Source organism: Coturnix japonica, chromosome 2 (genome assembly GCF_054131305.1).
Source record: "Coturnix japonica strain WE chromosome 2, WE-NBRP24, whole genome shotgun sequence".
NCBI classification, from domain to species: Eukaryota; Metazoa; Chordata; class Aves; order Galliformes; family Phasianidae; genus Coturnix; species Coturnix japonica.
Window position 1 is genome coordinate 121,515,487 of NC_140664.1, and position 22,654 is coordinate 121,538,140.

At 41.5% G+C, this 22,654-nt stretch overlaps 1 protein-coding gene across 2 annotated transcripts in view; it reads right to left on the reverse strand.

The window, feature by feature from the left end:
• Positions 1-22,253, reverse strand: part of ST8SIA6 (ST8 alpha-N-acetyl-neuraminide alpha-2,8-sialyltransferase 6) — a 51,327-nt gene extending 29,074 nt beyond the window's left edge. Inside the window, exons 1-5 of one of the 2 annotated variants that reach the window (XM_015853435.3) lie at positions 22,152-22,253; positions 16,796-16,902; positions 15,781-15,876; positions 6,294-6,392; positions 596-682 (exon numbers count right to left, since the gene is read on the reverse strand). In XM_015853435.3, coding sequence (XP_015708921.2) covers positions 596-682; positions 6,294-6,392; positions 15,781-15,876; positions 16,796-16,902; positions 22,152-22,166 — 404 coding nt within the window. In that variant the 5' untranslated portion in view covers positions 22,167-22,253. Of the gene's footprint in view, positions 1-595; positions 683-6,293; positions 6,393-15,780; positions 15,877-16,075; positions 16,193-16,795; positions 16,903-22,151 lie in introns of those variants that run through there. The other variant, XM_015853434.3, reaches the window with a different exon arrangement.
• Between the last annotated feature and the right edge of the window lie 401 nt (positions 22,254-22,654).

Below are 22,654 nucleotides of genomic sequence, written 5' to 3' on the forward strand. Positions count from 1 at the left end.
TGGCACAGGGAAGCTGTTCTCCTAACACAGCACGATGCATTTCCAAATGAGTGGGGAAGCTTTTCAGAGACCACTGTTCCTACTGAGCACGTACTTATATGACACCCCGAACAAGGAGAGATTTAGTCATGTGCTTACATGCATGAGGACCATGACACAGCCAAACTAATGAGTGCCTAGGGCACTTCTGCAGTAGAAGAAATAGTCCAGGGGTGAGAAACACACTGCTTCATTACACAGCCTTTTACCAGAGTGCCAGTTCAGATGGATAACATCGCATTCACTTTCTTTAATACCACAGGATTTGAGTCAGCGATAGTTTTAATCCATTCTAGATAAGTGAGTTAATCATTCATTATAGTGGAGACAGGTAAAATTTCTTTATTTTTATAGATCTTTTATCTTACCCCATTTGCACAGCTCAATTCAAATAAACAAGAAGAGCCCCAGCATCAAAAGAATAATGGAAATTTATAGCCTCAAATGCAGTCTGAAAGCTACACCAAATTATCTTTTTAAAACGGAAGATCTACACATATTGCTTGTTAGACTAATCCAGGGTAAACAGTTTTCCGAATGAGACAACTAAAATTACCTGAATTTTGCTGATTCTTCTGGTCTCTTTACCCAGGTGCAGTTCTGCAGTTTTTTGACTACGTGAAGATAATAATCTTCTGTATACCTAAAAGAGGCAATGACATCAAACACTAGAATATATATGTATGTATATTTAGAAACGGCCTCTAAAACATTCAAATGATGCATGCATTAATAATAATGTGCACGGTGCATATATAATAGTTTGCTTTTGGAACTCCATGACCTATTTTATTTCTGTAATTTGTAACAGTACGGCCCCTGTTTAATTAGCATGACCTATTAAATACTGTTTCTTAACAGCGATGGCCTAAGAAACTTTTCACTCACTTTCAAGCGCTGTTGTTTCAAACTTAATTGTTCAGCCATGCATACCTTGAAGGTTTGGACTTCTCAAAAATTGTCATGTCTGCAAAAGTCCAAAATACAAAACCTCTGTTTCTTGTATTTGTTGTTTCTAACTTCAAAAATGTTTTGATGTGTGGTTCTTGCAAATCAAGACTAAAGTTATGGTTTTATTCCGCTCACCTCATACAGTCCCCAAAGCTCAATTCGTCATCTTATACTGTAAACCAGCATTTGCAGACATAAGTTTTCCTTCAAACTATATCTTCAAAACAATCTGTTTTACCCTACTGAGCACCAGCAAGGTACATGTAAACAAAGAGTTTTCTGCTTTTTTAACAGATCAAGAGATCTACATTTGTGCACATGTGAAATACTGCCAAAAGAACAGAGACACTTTTTCCTTGTTAGATTCAACGTTAACAGTTCCCCCATTTGTGCTTGGTTCCCAATACAGCTTCTTGAAAACAACAACTCTGACTGAAAAGGAGGATTGGGTAGATAGAAAGAAGAGACAACGTGGATGTAATTGCTACAAGCTCAAGGAGAGTCACGTTTCCAATAAACACTTGCTTTTTCTGACTTAAGCAAAAACAGCTTAGTGCCGGCCACAAACCAAATGATCATGATTTTGCTTAAACTTAGAAGAGTATATGTTGAACTACCTTAACAAAAAAGGCTGGGAAGGCATGAAACTTCATTGTTTTTTAAATGGGAGTGTGAGAACTGTTGGAAAGGAAAACCAAAAGGCAATGGTGGCTTGCAGCAGAAAGGCACTCAGCGCTCTGAAAGCTTTCTTCAGTTTCTGTATTCAGCGTGTTTAGTACCACAGCTTTATAGTAAACATTTGAGGAAATAGATCCCTACTTACTGTTTATTTATCAGCTCCATAAAGCTCTTGCTACTGTTGATGTTAACCAGTTTATCTACCCTACAGTAAAATTTATTTGCATTTCCTCATAGAAACAGGTTATTTTTACAAGGATCCTGCATTAGAATTGGCCATTGGCTCAAGGCTGCACTTGTGACACTTTTCACTTTATAAAACATAAACATATATTTATACATAAATATATGTTAAACATATATACATAAACATAAATATATATTTAAACATATAAAAACTCATGTGAGAACCACATCACAGGGTACAAACTAATTTTTCCGAGCCCTTTTTCCTTTGAAGGGAGGAGTAAGGAATAGGCCAAAGAGCAGAGTACAACTGATCTCACAGCACCTGCAGCCGTTTTGACCCAGTGCAGTGCATCTCTTTGCCTTCCAGCTCAGCTCCACATCTGTTCTCTTTCTCATGCCATGACTGGTACTTTACACAACTTCATCCCATTCCTCCCTGTTTTACTATCTTTTGCCCTGCTCAAATGCCTTCACAGACCACTTATAATTCACTACCGTAGTAAAAACAACAACAAAACCACAAAAACAACAGAACCCCACAAACAAACAAATAAATAAATAAATAGGAATCCAGAATTTGTTTTAAAAATATACATATATGTAAATAAAGCACACACCATACATATATCATTCTTCTTTGGTGTGTTTCACTGTATCAGGAAAGATTCCATAAAACTCCGTAGGCAGAATAAAGTGGTGAGAGTGGAGAAACTGGGAACAAGAGCTTCCTATCGGGTAGCTGCCTGCTGCTCTGTTCTGCTGGCAGCCTTGCAGCTGCAGACAGGGAAATGGAACCACTTTCTTACTGAAGCTGCTACCCAAACAGGCTCCTGTCTGTGGGGTCAGACAAATGCCAGCAGCAGCACAGGGCAGGACAGACAGCACATGCAGCAGGGGAAGGAGGGACAGAAGCACAGGATCAGGACAGCCTAATGTTGAATCACCCATCAGGTTTTACTCCTTAAGGCTAAACAATAAATGAATGTTAGATGCTGGGGTTTAGGGAAAAAAAAATAAAAAAAAAAAAAAATATAAAAGGATATGGAAAGTTATTTATACTATCATTATCTAGGAGAAAAAAAATATAGAGAGAGAGAAAAAGCAAATTCTAGCCAAAAGATATTGATAAGATGAACATCAGAGTCAGAAATGAAAAGTTACCAGAAAGATATACCACTGACTGACAAGTTATTAGCAAGTTGCAGAGAAACATTTGGTGAGAAGAAAAATAAGTGTCTTGCACACTGTTAGCATTAAGGCCCCTCAAAAAGCATAGGCACTCACTGTCAGAAGCTGTGAGGGCTTTTAGTACGTGTACAATAAGCTGCGTACCTGCACGTAGGGCAACACCATGTGCTAGAATACAAGAACACTGCTGCCCTTCCACTGCTGTCAGCTGGGTGGAATCCCTCTCAGAGGTGGGCAAGGGCTCGACTGTTCACCTGCAAGCCACAGCTCCCAGGTCTGTACAAGGGGGAACACTCCTCTACTCACCCTGTGCCTCTGGTTGTGTTCCTCCTGTGACCTACAGACACCACTTCCTGCCAGATTCCACTTTTGCTCAGCACCACAAGCATCACAGATACCTCAGCAGCAAACAGTGGGGACAGGAACTCTGCAAGGCCGTTGCAGCCACCCGTCCCAGCATAAGGCTTCCATCCTGACAGTTCCATGGGATAAAATCTACTTGAACTCAGGAAGAATTCCCACAGATTTTTATTTATTTATTTAAGACTCAAAATGTAGCTCTGGGATTTTCTGCAGCTGGGTTTACAGCCCCAAAAGCTTAGTTTTCTTTTCAGAAAGCCTGTTTTACCATTTCCTGCTCGGAAGGAGCCTCAGGGACTCGCTCCAATGGAATCAATCCAGAAAGGCCATCAAGACATCATTCCATAGCTCTGCTGTAACCTAGACAATCCTCTTCTCCGCTGTTTCATTTTAAAGAGCTGGAACAATACATACATTTCCAGTGGCGCCCAGGAGCTAACAATACATATTCACTGATGCTAAAATAACTCTATTACTAAGATTAAAAAAAGCTCAGGTGAATTGAGCTATAACAATATGTGGACAAGACAGTAATTACAGTGCTGAGAATAGGGAAAGAAACATGTTTGGTCCTGTTTTTGTCTGCCACCTGCATCCTAAACATTAAAATAATTTGCTGCTGTAGGAAACTGACTTATACTGCATGAGCCTCGGTGGTAAATAACACTTGGAAGGGTTTTATGCTTATGGCAATTGTAAGGTATGTATTGACTATCTATATTAACTGCTGTGGCTAAAGTGCAATTATTATGCATAGCTGAGGCACTGATGAAGTATCTTCTAATTTTGGCAGATAACTAAAGGACAACATCGGGGATAGAAGCGGTGGATTGTAGGGAGACAATAAGTAAAACATCAGAGCAGAGATGGATGCAGCTCCACTGGTTATTGCTGGAACTATACTTGAAAAAAACAAAAAAAACAAAAAAACCACAACACTTGAATTAGAAGGAAAATTGAACTGCAGGTAAGAAAAAGGGAGATTTTCCTCTCGGTGGCTTCTGTTCAAGGAAGAAACAAATAAAAACAGCAGAAGGAAAAGCCAGAGAATTGGAGGCTCTCTTGTGATTTTAGACACTTTAATACTACAAAAACAACTATCAGTTTTTAAAGCCCTCGGGAGACCATACACAGAGCTCACACTAGAATAAAAATGAAAAGGTGCCAGCAGAACTCAGCATTTCAGGCTCTTTAACACCACCAGCACAAACCTGTTGTACTTAAATAGCATTTTTCACTATCAAATCATCTGACAGGCGTACAGCTAGTAAGTTTTTCTGATCCTGGCCAATTTAGGAGGCCAGAGAGTCCAGAATGTCCCTGTAATGTAAAGTATTTATACACCATGCCTGTGGTCACACATTAAAAAAGCAGCAAAGATTCCAGCAGCTCCTCTCAGTGAAGGGCAGTGAGCTGCAATATTCACAGTACAGAGCAGTCCTTTGCTCCTTCATTCCAAATACCAATTTCTCTTCCCACCTACCCAGTTCATCTTCTGCCTCATTTAATGGCTCAGCTCCTTTTCTGCTAGCCATAAAATAAAGGTCTGACACTACCTTGTTTCTCCTACAAGCAGCTTCAAAATATTCTGGATGTGAAAAGCAAATCAACATTCCTGCAACCTCTACAACTTTATAATACATGGGATAAATAACAGCATTTATACTGCCATAGCCGGATTTTGGAGGCATCACAGTGACTGGTTGTCCTTCTTTTGGTACTAAATGTATACTTCAGCCATATTCTTTGACCTCTGTTTCAGCTCTTACTAGCAGTGTAACACTAGAATGGTGGCCTAGCATCTTTCACAAGAGCTAAAAATTCAATGATAGTGTTGCTGATGAGAAGGAATAACGGTGGGAGGAGACATTTATAGAGGAGAAAAAAAAAAATTGAAACAGTAAAGATAGTAGCTGGGAATAGGGTGACTTAAAAACAGGTGAAAGGTCTTAAAACACAATGAGAAAGTGAGGAGGGGCAGAAAAGTCAGGAGAAGCTTTAAAAATCACAATTTAAATGTTCTTTAATGTTAAGGAAATTTTGACTTCTACAGTCCTTTGAATGGAGTAAAGCATGTAATTATTTTTAGCAGAGTTTCTGCTTCTCATTCCATTCCTCTTCATAAATGGAGTAAAAAATAGCTTCCAGTTTTAAAGATATTATAGCACTTAATTTTAAGCTGGCACTTGGCCCTAACGGGATGCTCTTCTTACTTACGTTACATATATTGCTGCATCCATATAGGCAAGATGTTATACGTCGGAAGCAATGGGCTGCATCTCCAACTTGTACTTTACTAAGCAGGAGGACATTGAGCAGAGCCTCTAGCAAAGACTTTTTTTCCACGTCAGGAAAAGGCAGAACAGCAAGTTGAAACCAGAAATGGATTTGGGGTGGAGAATTTTTGATACATCTAACTGAATAATTAGCTTCCTGTGATCTAGTTATTGCAATAATTAGCGCAATTACTCAGAAAGTTTTTATACTAGTACATTTCTATACTTACCCTACTGAACACAAAGTAAAAAGCCATTAACTGATGTTGCTGGTAGAAGGAGTGCTTGCCAGTCAGGAAGAGGACAGTTAAGGCTAAAATTATTTCTCACAGATTCTTGTCTACTTTTTTGTAAATATCTCAGAATAAAACATTGCTAATTGGGAATGAAAAAACTTGTTGACTTATGATTTTTATTTTTCTTTTTAAAATCCAGCCTAGAATAAATCTAACAGACGTGAAAGAAAAAATGCAAGCGAGCAATGGTTGAACAACTTGAATTTGTTCTTGTGTAGTTCCACATTACCATCATTAAGAATGACGTAAAAGAAGCAGATGACCTGTACATCTTTTATTTAAACCAAACAAAGCAGAAAGCATAGCAAGAACCTACCTTTTCTTCTTGTTCGATGATGACAAAATGTTGTCCTGAATTGCCTTACATTTTGGGTCCAGTTCAACCTGGTGAATTCCATCTTTATGAGCAGATGTTCTGTTATAAAAGGTGGAGAGGGAAAAAAAGCAACATACTTTTAAAAAGAGTATATTCTGGCAGAGCTGCTGCATTTTCTTCGCTGTAACAATAAGATGAATAACTGTTGATTTAGCTGGAAGCATTACCAAAGGAATTTTATTCACTTCTACTGTGAAGCTCTTGTATAAAGGGAGGCTGTGCTGCTTGTGACTACAACATATTCGATTCTTTAAAGAAACTCTGTTTTATAGAGTGAATTGCATGTTCTGCTTTATGTGGTAATCAGAAAAACGTAATTTAAAAATAAACAAAACACAAAGCCTCTTGAGCATTACAAAGATATTTAGAATATTCATATTTAAAACATTCTAGCAGTTGTGATTTCTAATGCTGCTGATGAAATGCAATAGTCACAACCAGTGTAATAGGAAGCCTCTCAGGTGCGGTTCATCTTTTTACTTGGACTTTAACTCATTGACTTGAGATTATTACTTACTTCCTTGTTTACTCTTTATTTACATAGTGAGAATAAATGCTTGTAAAAGGAACCAATGCACGTGCCAGACAGTGATCATTAACTCCCATTGCCTTGTATTCACCAAAATCACGTGTGGCCCTTGTGCTCTGGCAGCTCTGGTAAAATGTTGAGCTATAAACTAGCAAATGACTGAAATACCAAGCTTTTACACAGTTCACCATGTATCTAGGTTTAATCACATACAATGTCCCCCTTCTTTCATCAAACATCTATTGACCGTACTGTCACTTACCATTGTCACGGTTTTGTAATGTTGCTGTCAATATTCCACATCATAACATCATGTGCAGTATGGCTCATTAAAAGGTTCATACTTCAGTTCCGTGGAATAACAATGTCCTGAATACTCAGCTCTCAGAAGAAAACTTGACGCTGTTATTCCACGGAACTGAAATATGAACCTTTTAATGAGCCATACTGCACATGATGTTATGATGTGGAATATTGACAGCAACATTACAAAACCATGACATTCATGAAGATCTTTCCTCCATCATTTCTATGTTCACTATTCCTCACCACATCCACACCACACCTGCCTCACTACTTACACAGCACTTGGACACTGTGGCCTGTTTCCCAAACCAGAACTAGAAATGCAGGAGATGCAGATACTCACATTCATTTCATGCCTGGGTGTGAGCTACAGCACAGTTCCTAAATGGTCTTCCCGCTTCAAATCACAACACAGATTGCTTCTGCATCATCATTCTTTAACTAACAAGGAACAAAACTTATCACCTCCACCCAATGATACTACATATCTACAAGATGTTTGTTTGTCGGCTCCATAAAGCTCTTGCTACTGTTGGAGTTAACCAGTTTGTTTACCCTACAGTAAAATTTATTTGCATTTCCTCATAGAAACAGGTTTTTTTTTTACAAGGATCCCGCATTAGAATTGGCCTTTGGCTCAAGGTTACACTTGTGACAACTTTAACTTTACTACCAGATATATAAAACTCGTAAAGGGAACCGCATCATGGGGTACAAACTAATTTTTCTGAGGCCTTCTTCCATTGAAGGGAGGAGTAAGGAATAGGCCAAAGAGCAGAGTACAACTTTATCTCACGGCACCCGCAGCCATTTTGACCCAGTACAGCACATCTCTTTGTCTTCCAGCTCAGCTCCACATCTGTTCTCTTTCTCACGTCACAACTGGTACTTTATACAACCCCACCCTGTTCCACCCTGTTTTACCAGCTTTTGCCCCGCTCAAATGCCTTCACAGGCCAAGTAACTTGCTACCATGGCAAAAATAAAATAAAAATAAAAATAAATCCAGAATGTGTTTTAAAATTCTCCTTAAAATTTTTCTCCTTAAAAGTGCTCCTGGGCTTCAGGGGGAACCTCTGGTGTTCCAGCTTGTGACCACTGCCCTTTATTACACCATTGGGCATCTCTGGGAAGAGCCTGGCTCATCTTGTGTGCACCGTCCTGGTAGGTATTTGTACACACTGATGAGTTCCTCCTGTGCATCCTCTTCATAAACAATTAAGATCTTAAACAATTCAAACTGGAAGCAGTCAGACCGAAAAAGAAAAAGCAGGATGAACATTTGTTTATTCTGGTACTAAACTGTCTGGTAATGGACGAGATATAACAAAGCACCTTTTTTTTTCTCATTCTATTGCCCATAATTTTCCATAAACAAGGAGCAATTCAGCCATGAAGCAAACTGCAGAGGAGAGAGACCAGCTCTCAATGTCTTTCCACCATCAAGGAGCTCTTCCCAGCATACATCCAGTGCCCCCAAGGAACGATGCAGTCTGCATGTCCCTTGTTGAGGGGACTGGTAAGAGCACAATGTAAACCCCGTCCTTTCAATTCTGCAGAGGCTGTAACAGACAGTAACAGCTGGCACTACCTGCTGAGAGCTCCGCTGCTGATTTCACGTTCAGCTTCTTATCTAATTATTTTTCAACAAATGACACACAAACGTGACGGCAGCAGGCTGTTAGAGCACACAGTTCAGAGGGTCAGGTGTGCAGCTCCGCAGAGCTGACACAGTAAGCGACAGCAGATGCCCTGCTTACAACCCAGGTACATGGGTTTACTGCAGCTTGGCCCGAGTGTTTTGTAGAGACAGAAGCAGCAGGTGGACCTGATCCCAAACAACTTTAGTTAGTACTAAGTCATGTTTCCTCTGCCATGCTTCTAAGTAAGTTGAAAACAATACAACAAGTTGAAGAAGTCAGATAAGAAAAGAATGAGCAAAATAAACTACAGTTCCATTCCTTTCCCCTCCCACCCCCCAATAAATCAGTTTTAAAGCCATCAGTGGAAGGAAAAGCAGTAAGGAGCCTTCCCTTTCCACAGCCCACACAAAGACTGGTGGGAATGGCCCCAACATATTTTTTCACCCGAATTCTTTATCCATACAACGCAGGCAGAAAGCAGATCACCAAAATGCTTCTTCTGTGTATTCTTCCCCATAAAATTTACTCAATGGTCTTTATACGGTGCTAAAAGATAAATAAAACTGTTTTGTTTTTTTTTTTTTCCAAGACACTCAAAAAATGACTTCTTCCAGTAAAGGTGAAACTTCTGAATTCCTGTTTCATCATTAGAGTGGCTTCTGCTTCACGAGTGGAAAATTTTTGCATTCAAACATAAAGGGGTGTGCAAGTGGCATTCCAACTTCTGCATTATTCATAGCAGAGTTATGCAGACATCAGATTCAGATTAGATTTCTCATAACTTTGGACAGTCATGCTAGGCAACATTTATCGCTAAATGAATTTATCTAGAAGACGACAATCTCAGTACAATACTAAGAACTGCACTACAACTTCCTCAGTGCAACCAGATAACGCATCTCGCAGGTGGGTGACATGCAGCTCATTTTGCAAACTCTTCAAGTAAATGAAAATTCAAAGTGAAAACCATGTTATATTCTGTTGGCTTGAACATTCAAAACAGACAAAATGGCCATTTCTGCTAAAATTCCTTTAGACTGCTGGATGTTCTCAAAGCCAACTTTATTGACCCAAGTATGAAAGAAGGTTTTTTATTTTAAATCACATACCAACAGCTTGAGAGCCACATCCTTCCTATGGCAATTCTAGGTACTCAGAAAGTACGCCATCTGTACTTTAATAAAGCCACAGTATGTTAAGATCGTATGCCATATTTATCAGCATGTTGATATCCTATATTTTACCCACAGTAAGACAACATACAACATTTCCTTAAGCTGCAAAAATCTGTGAGACATGGATTGCACCCACTTCCGTGAAGTGAACAGACTTCAGATGGAGCCTAGGTCCTGAAACATTCACTTGATGCAAATGAAATAGAAGTTTTAAACAACAACAACAAATTAATGGGAAATGAATTGCCCACGGTGAATAACCTTTAAGTCCGTGCATCCAGCTCAAGAAGAACCTGTCCTCCCCTGGGGGAATGGTGATAAAAAATGAAAGAAAATAGGGAATTAGGAGAAAAACTGTCATCTGATCATCCCATTTGTAATCATGTTCTAGCAACTGGAATGGAGAAGTAGGTTGTTCCAGGATACCCTTAGAAACTGAGAAACTCTAAGGGAAGTGCAGAGTCCATTCTGCTGTGCTTACAGCATTCAGTCCTGAGACTAGAAGGGAATCAGCAGGTACCTCCATTAACATGGAATCTGAGGGGAGTGGTGACACAGCCGGAAAAAGGGAAGCCCTTTAAAAACAAATTCATCCCTCACCCCACCTCCCCCCAAAAAAAGAAAAACAAAAAAACCAAAACAAAACAAAACCCATAAGAATCAACCAGAGTAGAAAAATGGATGGATGGAAAAAGTATGGTGAAAAAAAGATGGATAGTGGGAAAAAATAGGGGAAAACTCAGAAGCATAGTGTTGTGAATTATACTGTAATAATTATATGCCCTGGGCTGAAAGGCCAGTCCTCTAAAATTCCTACAAAAACAGTTGTAAAAATTGAAAGAATGTGGGATGAGATTTTCAGAAGGCTTCAAGACCAGGCTGTCTGGCAGTACTAAAAGCAACAAGAATTTCACCCCTGATTTCAGAGGGAGATAGGACCACGCTCAATACCAGAAGAAAATCCCACTAACTGGCTTTATTTACTCATTTTCCAGCAGAATCCCTCTGTCTTTCCATTCTTTTCTCCCTGAAACAGCACAGAACCTCTTATCTGTGTTCCAGTTGAGCTTCTCCAGCTGAACAGGACAGTTTCTGCATGCAAATCTGTACATTTATATCTTTCTGACATCAAACAACACTATACAGAAGAGATTCATTTATATTTGAATCCCATACTCAACAAGTTGAATACTAGTCGTCACAAACCAGTAGCCCACACTTCCCTAGCAAGGTTGATCTTTGTTGCTCTCTTTAACACCACTTCAAATGAATCAGATGATAAGAATATAGCAGTGCTTTTAAGCTTCACAACACCTTGATTAATAAGGCAATACACCATTTAAATCCTTGGTGAAATGGACTATAAAATGGCTCTATCAAGCCATAGGAGTAAGAATTTGTCTTGTAACATTAATCACAGTAACTGTGAAAGAGATGTATCCTACTATCCTTGTTCAGATTCCCAGAGGTTTTGCTTATCTAAGGAATGCTAAATCAGGTCTTTAAGACAAACCTCATTCTGAAATTATTTGGTAGCCCTTCAGTGCGTTCACCAGCATTATACGTAACATCAGATATTTTTTATTTATAAAATCCATTAACTGCATGACATACAACATGACAAGCAATATCCAGTTTCTCATAGTAGGAAGAGTGAAAAAAATAAGGTGCTTACACCAAAATGATGTTACAACAGTGTATGATAGACAGAATGACAGAGCAGTTTCACTTGGACCAAGTAAACATAACAGAAAAAGGCTGGGAAACCTTTCACCACTGTCAGAACATAAATATGTCCTGGCAGCAGCTTTCAACTGAACACCTATTCATTTAGACAAAACTAATACATAAGGCATGCATTAGAAATGTGCTTTTAAAATATGCCTGCATGCATCACTTGGAAATGAGGGGAATGAATTCTAAGACAGCGGGAAAATTAGTAAAGGGCCACCAATGCTGACTAATCTAAACTGTAGCAAATTGTGCAACACACTACGCTACTGCTTATAATCTTCCCTTTCTGCCTGCCAGAATGCAATATTTTGACAGGAGACAGAATGTACAGGTCTCTGTAGCATAGTTAATTAGGAATAGTTGTTTATTCCCTGGGTCTGCATAAAGATCTGCTGCTGAGGGAGGAACTGGAGAAATGAGAATTGTGAAGCGCTGTATCGATACTAACTTGTTTACTCATAGCTCCTCAATCACTTCCTCCCACTGCTCAATTACCTCAACTGTCTCTATACTGTGCTTGCCTTGATACCACAAAGACGTAGTTAGCTAGGAAAATAGTAAGCGAATGCCCTAAAATAAGTGATACAAACTGCTGCCTTGTTATTATCTGTATATAAAATGTATACACATGGTGCTTGAGAAGACTATTTTCACCTCCCCTGTAGCAGCTGGCATTATTGATCTGCTCTACATGTCACAGTACGAAAGGAGCTAGAATCTCAGGTTTAACACAGCACACTCTGAACTTCATGACAGAAACAGTACTACTCAGATCCTCTTATCACAGACAAAACAGCAGTAGCAGCCTTGACCCTTCCGTTTTGCTGACATGACGCTAAGACGCATGCTATCATAAACACAGCCAGAGAGAGAGAACCAAGCGCCTGAAGGTGGGACAAGTGCAGGACTGCTCCCTTCTGGATGCACTTCTCCTTGGGTTATGGGAGTTCAAGCCGTGCTTGCAGCTCCAGCTTAAAATATGAGAAGATACTATAAGGCACAGGCATGATGATTTGCCAGAGAATGACAGAACTGCAAAATAAATGATACTGCTCACATGGAGAAATCTGGGGACTACTAAAGAAATCTTGTTAACAATGGTTGTGTTTTCAGTAAGAAATCCTTCTATAACAGATACAGACCATGAAATAAGCCTAAATCAAAAACTGGCAATCACACTGTAGAGGCAGTCGCATTGTTGGAGATTTCTAATATTTGACAAGGAAAATAGGTATGAAATGTTCTGTAAGAGCCAAACCACATCTTCAAGGTTATTAAGACACAGATCTTCAGAGGACTTTAGGTGCCTAGTCACCATCTAATTAAACACCGCTGTGCATGGCAGCTGCCTAGAAATCTAAGGCAGTCTGAACCAATCTCCTGCTTCTCATCCTTTCATCCTTCAATTTCATCCCTGTGAAAGAATTACTGAAACTGAAAGAGCAGATTAGCTGACATTATTGCAAGGCAACTGTATAATAGGCGCTTGGAGATTTTTCAAGAGATGTTTGATTACAAATCTGCATCCAACAGCAAAAGAGATCACAGTAAGAGCAGCGGTTTGTTTGCTATTCTTGAAAATCACCTACTAACTGACTGGAGCTCAACAAGGAAAGTACCTTTGTTTTTTTCCTTTTAATTTCCTCCTACCAAAGGTGGGAACAAAAATATTTGCTTGCCAGAGAAATGAGTCTGACAGATGAAGTGATCAGGGTCTGACCTAACACATACGCACATTCTCATATGCAGGATGGGATACAGCACCAAGGCACCGCTATTAAAACCTTTGGGGTATTTTAGGAGAAGTACACTTGGAAAGCACGTGTTGATAGATTGTTCATGGGTTTTAGCATCACCATACTAACACTGCCTCATTTGAAAAATTCACTAATACCCACACAGCATATTTCAGTCATGGACTCTTTGTCCTTTTGCTATATTTGTGGATGCTGCAGCAGAATCCCACTGAAAACCAGAATCTAATCCCTCTTGCCCACATCATCCACCTTCATCATGGAGAGATTGGTCTGAATCTCCTGAATGAGCCCAAATGCTCCCTGGATCGCATCTCTCCAGCATGGCCCCCAGCCAGGCCCTGTCCAGCTGTTGTCTAAATCAAATCCCTCCAGCATGGCTCCCTGCCCACTCCAGCTGCTCTCTGGATTAGGACGCAGCTCCTGGTCACTCCAGCAGCTCTCTCTCCTTCATCAGATGCCAAATGCACCACAGACTACTATCAGGACAACCTACTGAGCACAGCCACCCACATGAGAAAGAACATCCCCTCCTTGGTTCCGCCAGTAAGCCTTCCCTCCAAAGACACTACAGCCATAAGAGCTACCGTGAAATGAAACTTTTCAGACAAACAGTCTGAAGTCGCACTTCCACAGTCACTAAGCAATTCAAATCACTAAGTCACTAAAAATCTAGTCACTGAGTCACTAAAAATACAATTTCAAGCTGAGGAAAACTGGCTCCAAATGGGTGACAAAATCTTTCAAGCAGTTTAATGAGAAACATTCATTTAAAATCTCACGTTCGCTTGCCTTATTACAGAGATTACCAGCTCACCCATGCCATGGACTTTCATCCCTCTTTAGCATGTGTTGCCTCCACTATCTTTGCTTCTGTTGTGAGTGCACTAAGAGCAGATGGGAAGTGGCTACGCTCTGTTCTCTGAAGTGCTTTCTGCCAGCATTTCTAGTCAATTGGACTCCATGGTTTAGCACACAGAGCTGAGTGGCAGGAGGCTGCAGCTTGCAAACTAACTGGGAAAGGCAGAGTACGGGAAGACTGTTACAAAGACGAACCACAGACATAACACAATACAACAGAAATGAGAATAGAGTGACAGCTACAGAACCCAAATCAGAACAGAGCACATACAGCAAAAGCAAAAATTAGTAAGGAGTGGAAAAGAAGGGGAAAAAAAGCAGAAAGGGAAAAAATGAACACAGGAAAGAGAACATAGCAGTAGTGAGAAGTCTGCTTCTGTTCCTTTTGTTTCACTCTAATTCTTAATGACATTTTAAGCTGACAGTAGTTCCAAATTTTGAGGCATGGAGCACCAGTGCTCTCACTTGATATGTGTGAGAAACCATATGCTGCTGGTTATTAAGACTATTGTCCCTTGAATTCACTTAGGGAAAGCATATGCTATTTCAACCTGAAGTTTCAGGAGGTTGCATGAAATGTTGGTCTCAGTAAGGCTAACTGCACAGTCAAAACTGAGTTCAATACAGCCAGGACATCACAATTCCAGCTAAAGACCCAATTCCCAAGTTCTTTCTATTTCTTAACTGGAACCACAACATCAGTGAGGCCATGTAAAGCAAAAGAAAATAGCAAAATATTTACAAACTATTTCTTACAGGGCAACATCTCACATGTGGATGACTCCATCCTCTTCTGCACTATTACTTTTCCTACAGTGTGTGAAGACTCAAGAGAACAAAAAACATTGCTGCTAATGCTGATAACTGCTCAGGCAACTTGTTTGACAGCTTATTCCACCAATTATTTTCACACAAGCCTTCACAGTATGGAATAAAAGGCTGCAAAGCAAAGATCTGAGTTGATGTAAAAGATCAAGGTGTGGGATCAGATAGAGAGACACATGAGAAGAAGGCATACAAGACAAAAGAGCCTTCATATACCTGATCTTTGAGAGAAATACATGTTTTTAAATAACCCATTGCAAAATGATCATAGCACTACCCAGCCCCAGCTTCCTGGGCAGGAGAATAAGAGACACCTGGCCCACAGCATCCAGCACATCCTACATCGTGTGGTAACAAAACTGTCATATGCAACATTTTACCAGGCTCAAAACCAAAGACAGAGTGACAGCCATCATTAAGAGGCCCTATTAGGGAATAATAAATTGAAGTTAATGGGAATTTCCACTTTCTCAGTCTAACAAGCCCCTATGCTCCCTCCGAATGAGCTGCTCAAAGAAAAAGGATGCTCGAACCGGAGCAAGGACAAACACACACTCCCGCACACCTTCCCAAGCAAACTGCAGCCGATCGAGCCCCTACCTGTTCTCGGTCTGAGGAAGGGATGTTAAGGGAGACCCGAAGGCTTGCACCACTTTCGGAGTCACGTTCGCTACCTCTGCTTTCTTCTCCCAGCCCCTGGCAAGCAAGACGGGATAACAAAAGTTGTCAAAGCCAACAAGAGCCGCCACCGGGCGACAGCCGCTCCCCGCCGGGCGCTGCCCCGCCGGCTGCCGAGCCCACCGCGCGGGATGGAGCGGGCTCTCCCCGTCCCGCTCCTCCTTCTCCGGCCGTCCTCGGGCTCCCCCAGCCCGGAGCGAGGCCCCCCGGCCCCTACCTGGCTCGGAGGGGCCGCTCGCCGTTCAGCCGCAGGAAACAGCCGCCGAGCAGCGTGGTACCTAACGCCGTGAATAAGATGATAACACCCCGCATAGTGCGCTCGGCAACGGCTTCCAGCACAGCTACGGCCGCCCCATAGTATTTAAGGGAGGCGGCGGAGAGGGGGAGGCGGCCATGGCAGCCACGGGGGCTCTCCGCCCCGCCCCGCCCATCGCCCGCAGCCCTGCGCCGCCGCTATCGGCCCGCAGCCGCCTCAGCGCCGTGCCACACGGGGATGCGGGCCCTGCCCCGCTCGGAGCGCTGAGGGCACGCTGTCCCTTCCGCATGGCCTTCCCCATGGGCGGGCTGCTGGGGCTGGAGGCCGCTAAGGGTGCTGCTAACTCGGCCGGGCGAGAGGGAACCCTCTCGCCGAGGGGTTACCGGGAGAAAGGGGGCGGCCTGTCACATCGTCCGGCACCGACAGGTCGTTGTGTTGTGGTATTTCTTCATGTTGTGTACGGATAACACTAACCTGCTCTTTATATGTAGAGCACCTTTACAGTGTTTTGTGTAAATAAACGTCTTCTTTTTAGAGTAATGTTGCTGTCGGGAGGCTATGTGAAGCCTAGTGAAATGGCAGGGCTTCAAAAATGAGGGGCCCTGTATTAAGAGAACAGGTAACAGAGCTACTACACCTTAAGGCAGCTGCTCAGTAGCAGTCAGCAGGCTGATAACTCACATTTGTAGCATCTTCCATCTCCCTCCTGCATCCTGTGTCTGCAAGCATCCCTTCTTGCTGTGCTCTGAAGCCTCATCATCCTCTGACTTAAAACCCCATTGCAGTAACTGCAAGTGAGAAAACACCTGGTAAGTGACTGGATAATGCTGTGAGCTGCAGTACGTCCATCAAAGAGGCTGTGTGGCACTCACTGTATTGCTCTACACCAAGAAATATCCAATTATTTGTTTTATGGCACTTGTGAAGACACTGGAGAGCTGTGCTGCGATTGCTGGAGGCTCCCTGCCAGCCTCAGCACTCTAAGCCCGCAGCATACATGGCTCAGTTTTCCTCCTGGCTTTGAAGTCCTTGGTCACAATCCAGAAACAAAACACTACAGTAGGACTCCCAAAGTCCTGTAGGGGTGTGCTGTTCTGGGTCTGTCAGCAATAGTAAACATCTCAAAGAAATTTCATCTCCTTTAAGATATTTCCCTTTTCAGGCATGTGCTTATGAGCTTAGTTGACACCATATGTGAACATGTAGTGGTGCATAGGCAGGCTTCTCAAGGTAAATGTCTGTGAGCTAGCAGATATCAGAAGATTCAGGTCTACAGTTACCTCAGAAAAGCGTGAAGGTTTCTGTTTGTCAAGTTACTTGATAATTTCCATTAAATGCTACATAAATATTAAGCTTTCCACCTGAAAAGGTTTAATGATACTCCATATAAGCTTCACAGGAAGGACAACTAAGCATTATGGTCCAGAAGATAATATTTTCCCCTCTTGATATTACTTCCCTGCAAGAGTACAGTTTTCCCCTGAGTTCTGAACTATCACTGTCAGCTCATCCATGGGAAATTTAGTGATGTCAGTGGAGATGTCATATTTCAAGCTAGAGGTCTGTTGCCAACATTGGTCTATAATACCAGCAGAAATCTTTTCCTCTTTTCCCTCCGGATCAAAAGGTTAATCTGTGTCATACTGAAGTTCTCGCAAAGAAAAGAGGAAGATTATCAAACCTATCTGTGTAATTAGACTTAGCAGTTGGTGCTTGTTGTTTACAAACAACTTCACAGACATTTATTGATTGAGTGTCACAGTATCTGTAGATGTTATCAGCTTTAATTCTGTCAGAGCAACTTAGGAAAGAGGTTTAGTGACCTACCTAGGGGGTGAGATGAGAATCAATGATGAATCCAGCTCCTAAATTCAAATCCTGATTTAATGATCGCATTTGTCTCTTACATTATGTTGCCACACCAGGAGGAACAGTAGCAACAGCTTACAGAAGGGATGCAGATAAAGGCACGATGCCATGGAGAAGAAGATGTACACAGAGGCTGTTCCACCCCTTCCTGACAGCTGGAAGCTGCCACATCTTGGCAGCATCCTCCAGCTTCTGATTCCCGTTAGCTTCAAAGTAAGTGAGAACTGATAATTGCTGGCTCGCACAGGAGGAATGGATCACTAATCAGCCAGGTGGTGTCACAATGACTTTTCCACCGAGTTCCTACAACCTGACTTATTTTTGGAAAAATTAAAACGTGGCCTTGGGTGTCATCTGTGAAAAGCTACTTCCCCCAGGTCAAACAAAATGCATCATAGGAGTCTGATGGTGATGCCTGTAGGGCTGACTGTTCACATGATGATAGTACAGCCTTCTTATTTCAAGCAGCTAAGTCACCATAAGAAGCAATTAATGTTCATTAAATGCTCACCTAATGCTGCCATATCATCTAAGTGATGGCTGTCACAGAAATATTAGTGGCTGCAGATAAGAGGGGAGGTGACTGGTACAATCAGGAAGGAGATGGAAGCAGCGGGGATATTCAGTGAAACTGGAATTTCACATCACAGTAAAGCAAGGGAGACTCCAGAGCAAGATATAGGAGGTGTGAGAGACTACTATTTGGGTACTTGTAGATGAGAAATCAATGGAAGCAGGTGCTGTTAGCAAAAACAAAACAACCTCAAAGCCCAATCCAAAACTAATAAGCCTTTTGTGTGTTTGCTAGTCCATCTTTTTGAAGTCTTTCCTTGCTGCTTTTCAGTATTTTTTCAGATCTCATAAAAAAAAGGCTTTATTAAAATAACTAAATCCAGCTGGTAAACTGTGTTGAGGTCTCCCTATAACAAGAAGTTTTAACTGTTTAGAAGCTGTTACATGTATCCCAGTTTCATTACAGTCATCAGGAGCATCAGTGACAACTCCTCCTGTAAGGCACTGTTCCCTTCTCCGCAGTCAAGATGAAGAGAGGGCACATGCAGAGCACTTCAAGATGTTGAGCACCTTGCAAGATCTCACACTGGTGGCAGGACTTGCCTCCTGTGCACAAAGTGAGTATGATTTTTGCTGTTGTATACTTGACTATGCTTTTAACATGTCAAAGGAAAGTATTGCTTGTGCTCCACCAAATTTTTCTGTTTAGTTTAACTGAGTAGCCAGCTTCTACTGTTCGGCAATCATGATCCTGCCTGAAAGCAGACAAACACCCATTGTCTAAAATGCACCTCCTAGCATAAATGAACTTGAGGCTAGTAACTGTACTGATATTCAGTGCTCTACTGCCAGCAACCAGGCAAGACTCCATCCAATTAAGGGCACGGCTGGCATTCAAATGCCCGTGATTGTAGTGCAATCCAATGTGTATGTTCTTCCTAAGGAAGCTAATGGGGAAAAGAGGATCTGAATACTAATGAAGTACAAAGGATGATTTTAGTGCAAAATTCCCAACAACTTGCAAGTTGTTAACCTGAAAGTAGGTATTTTTTCTCTTCTCTTCCTAAATGTACTTAATGAGACTTCTTAATTTAACACCATAGGAAATTATGAGTATTGGATCAGGTGAGAACAGTGCTTTCTTCAGGCAGCATCAGACTTCTGGGGAAGGAGCATACAACAATCTGTCCCTAGACCCTTTCCCAGCTTCCATCAATCAGGATTTAGCCCCATTTCATGGTTTCTTCTTCTATAATTGTGCCTAATTGCTTTTTGAAACCATGTAAACTTCTGGCATCGACAGCAGCTTGTGTCAATGCTTTCCACCCAATCTGAAATCTTTCCCATTATTGTTGTCCCAGGAGCAATTTTCTACAAAAAAATTCTATTGTTATTTGGAAACTCTGCTTTCCTGTGCTAAAGGACATAAAGCACTAAGTACTCTTTTGCAAGGAATTCTGTTACACATTGCACAAATCAGTACTGTTCTTAATAGATATTCACAGCAACTATTGCTAGAATCATGACCAAGTTATTACAGAGCATACTGTGAGTGCAAATTAAAAATAATGCACAACACTCAACCAAATCCTAATGAACCAATGGCACAATGTCAAATCCATCAGGAACAAAGGCTTCTAATACTGTTATTAAAAGCCCGAACAAACAAAGCAAGTAAATCAACCTTGACAAACACTGTTCAAGTAACTTTTATTTGTTGTAAATCAGTGTGCAGGCTGACAGTACAGCCCAAGCTGCCTCGAAGTGCCTGCACAATGGATGAGAGCTGTGCCTCCGAAGTGGCACATACTACAAGGGTTCTCATTGGGCTGTATGGTCAGCAGATCAGCTAATTACATCAAGCTTAATGCTTATTTCTATCAGTGAATATGGACAGTGTGCCCAGATGCTTCTCCATACAGGAATCTAAATTTGGAATCACATTTCATAGAATCACAAAATGGCCTGGGTTGAAAAGGACCATAATGATCACCTACCCCCAACCACATACAGGGCCACCAACCACCAGACCAGGCTGCCCAGAGCCACATCCAGCCTGGCCTTGAATGCCTCCAGGGATGAGGCATCCACAACCTCCTTGGACAACCTGTTCCAGTGTGTCACCACCCTCTGCGTGAGAAACTTCCTCCTAACATTATATCAATTCAATAAAAACTTTATTGATGTATGAGCGTAAGACACCATAAGCATGAGAAACCACAGTGGAGTCAGATCATCCTTAATGATGCAGTGGTCAGGCAGTATTGTTTATGCTAATGGAAAGCCACAGTATACAAAAGTACATTGTCTAATATGTTGTCTAAGCAAAGAAGGGTGATTACTTGTAAGAAAAGAGAGGGACAGCTATCTGAGGTGCTGATGGGAGGTTTATCTATGGAGTTTATTCCAAGACGGTGGACTGATGGCCATCTCCAGGCTCACTCTTTGGGATTGTAGTGTACTGGAGAAACAAAAAGAACTAGAGGTGCCCCTTTTTTCGGCCATTCTTACACTTTTTTGTTGAATCTCACATAAAGTACAGTAAATAAAAAAAAAAAATAAGGACATATGCAGATAAATGAGGATAAATAACTTTATTGGTACTAAAGAAAACAGCAGATGTGATACAGAGCATAACCTCACAGGTTTAAAGGAATCTGGAACCAGGACAGGATCTCTGCCTTTAAACTAGGCAAAAACCATTAAACTTGTTAAATGAAAATACGTAAAAATACAATCTCCTATACTGCAATCTAAACCTATTTCCACATAATACTGATACTCCCATTTTATCCTGCAGTAAAAGTGTTGAATGCTTCATAGAAACATCACAACTGCAAATCCCATATTCTCCATTTCCCAGATTGTGTCCTTTCGAAGCCATTTGCAGAGTTAAGCAGTGAATGCTGATAAGGCTTTGGTGCCAAATGGGTCCAAGTGTATCCAAGCCCCTGTGCCTGCAGTGCTTGTGCCACTCAGAGGGACATGGGCTCTGATCAAGGCTTGTAGATGTAAAGTGCTCAGCTTAGAACCAACATCCAAGAGGTGAAGCAAGAGAGGAGTGGATCATGAGGATGCTGAAGGGCCTGTGAGCCAGCTCAGACTCATTAATATTTGTTAAACTGGGATCATTCTCACACTTCTGGTTAAGCATGTAACAAAATCATGCTTAGAAGAAGCTCTACAATAAACTATCAGCATGAAACAACAGGGCACAGGGGCACATCCATGCTGCAGTAGGAAAAATTAAGACAGTAACATCTGTCAGAGCACACCCTGGGAAGAAAAGAGATATAGGAAAATAGGCTATGCAAGAGCATTACTCTTACCATTGGGATAGCCTTCCTGGTTCAGGATCCTCAGGAAAACCAAGTGCAGGGAAAAGAAAGAGAAAAACCCAGACAATTCTAATTCTTTATTTGAATTTGTCTAGCAATGCCCTGAGTTATCTGAAATTGGAAACGAAAGCCTTTACCTCCAAACAGAAATAAATCCAGGCAACTTCAGCAGCCAAAAAGATATATAGGCATATGGTGTAACACAATAGAAAGCATAACAAGATAGCAAAGCAGTAATGTATCAGGCTACAGCAAGTGAAAAATCTACTTAGATGTAGTAACAGCAGGTATAAAAATAAGAGAAAGAAACTACTTACCTTCAGAAGACCCATAAGAACTTCAGACAGACACAGATTTCCAGAGAATATACCTGCATCTCTCCTGCCAGCCCTTAAATTAAGTCCGTGAAAGGGTGGATCCTGGCTCCATCCCCTCCAGTCACTCAGATGCAATGCTTGCACCTAAGCAGCCCTGGGCTGGCCCTGCCTTAGTACCTTCCCACCAGGTGATCAATCACTGATTTGAGCTGTGACATAGCACTCTCACTAAAGAAGTCTTGCTGTCTACTGGCATTATCTCAATCATTTTTATCCTCTATCAGTTATTCTGAAGCAACTTTCGGTCTGGGTTTGCACTGGCAGTGGAGCACAGCCAGAGCAGCACTGCTGCTGGTGTTGGTGAGCAGGGGGGAGAGGGATGAGTGGGTCTGAGGCCAGCCTGGGATTGGGAGCAAGTGAGAAGCCACAGCCTGAGCCCTATCCAGTGAATGCATATGGCGTTAGATGCAGCTATGGGGTCGTGGACTTCTTTCATCTTCCAG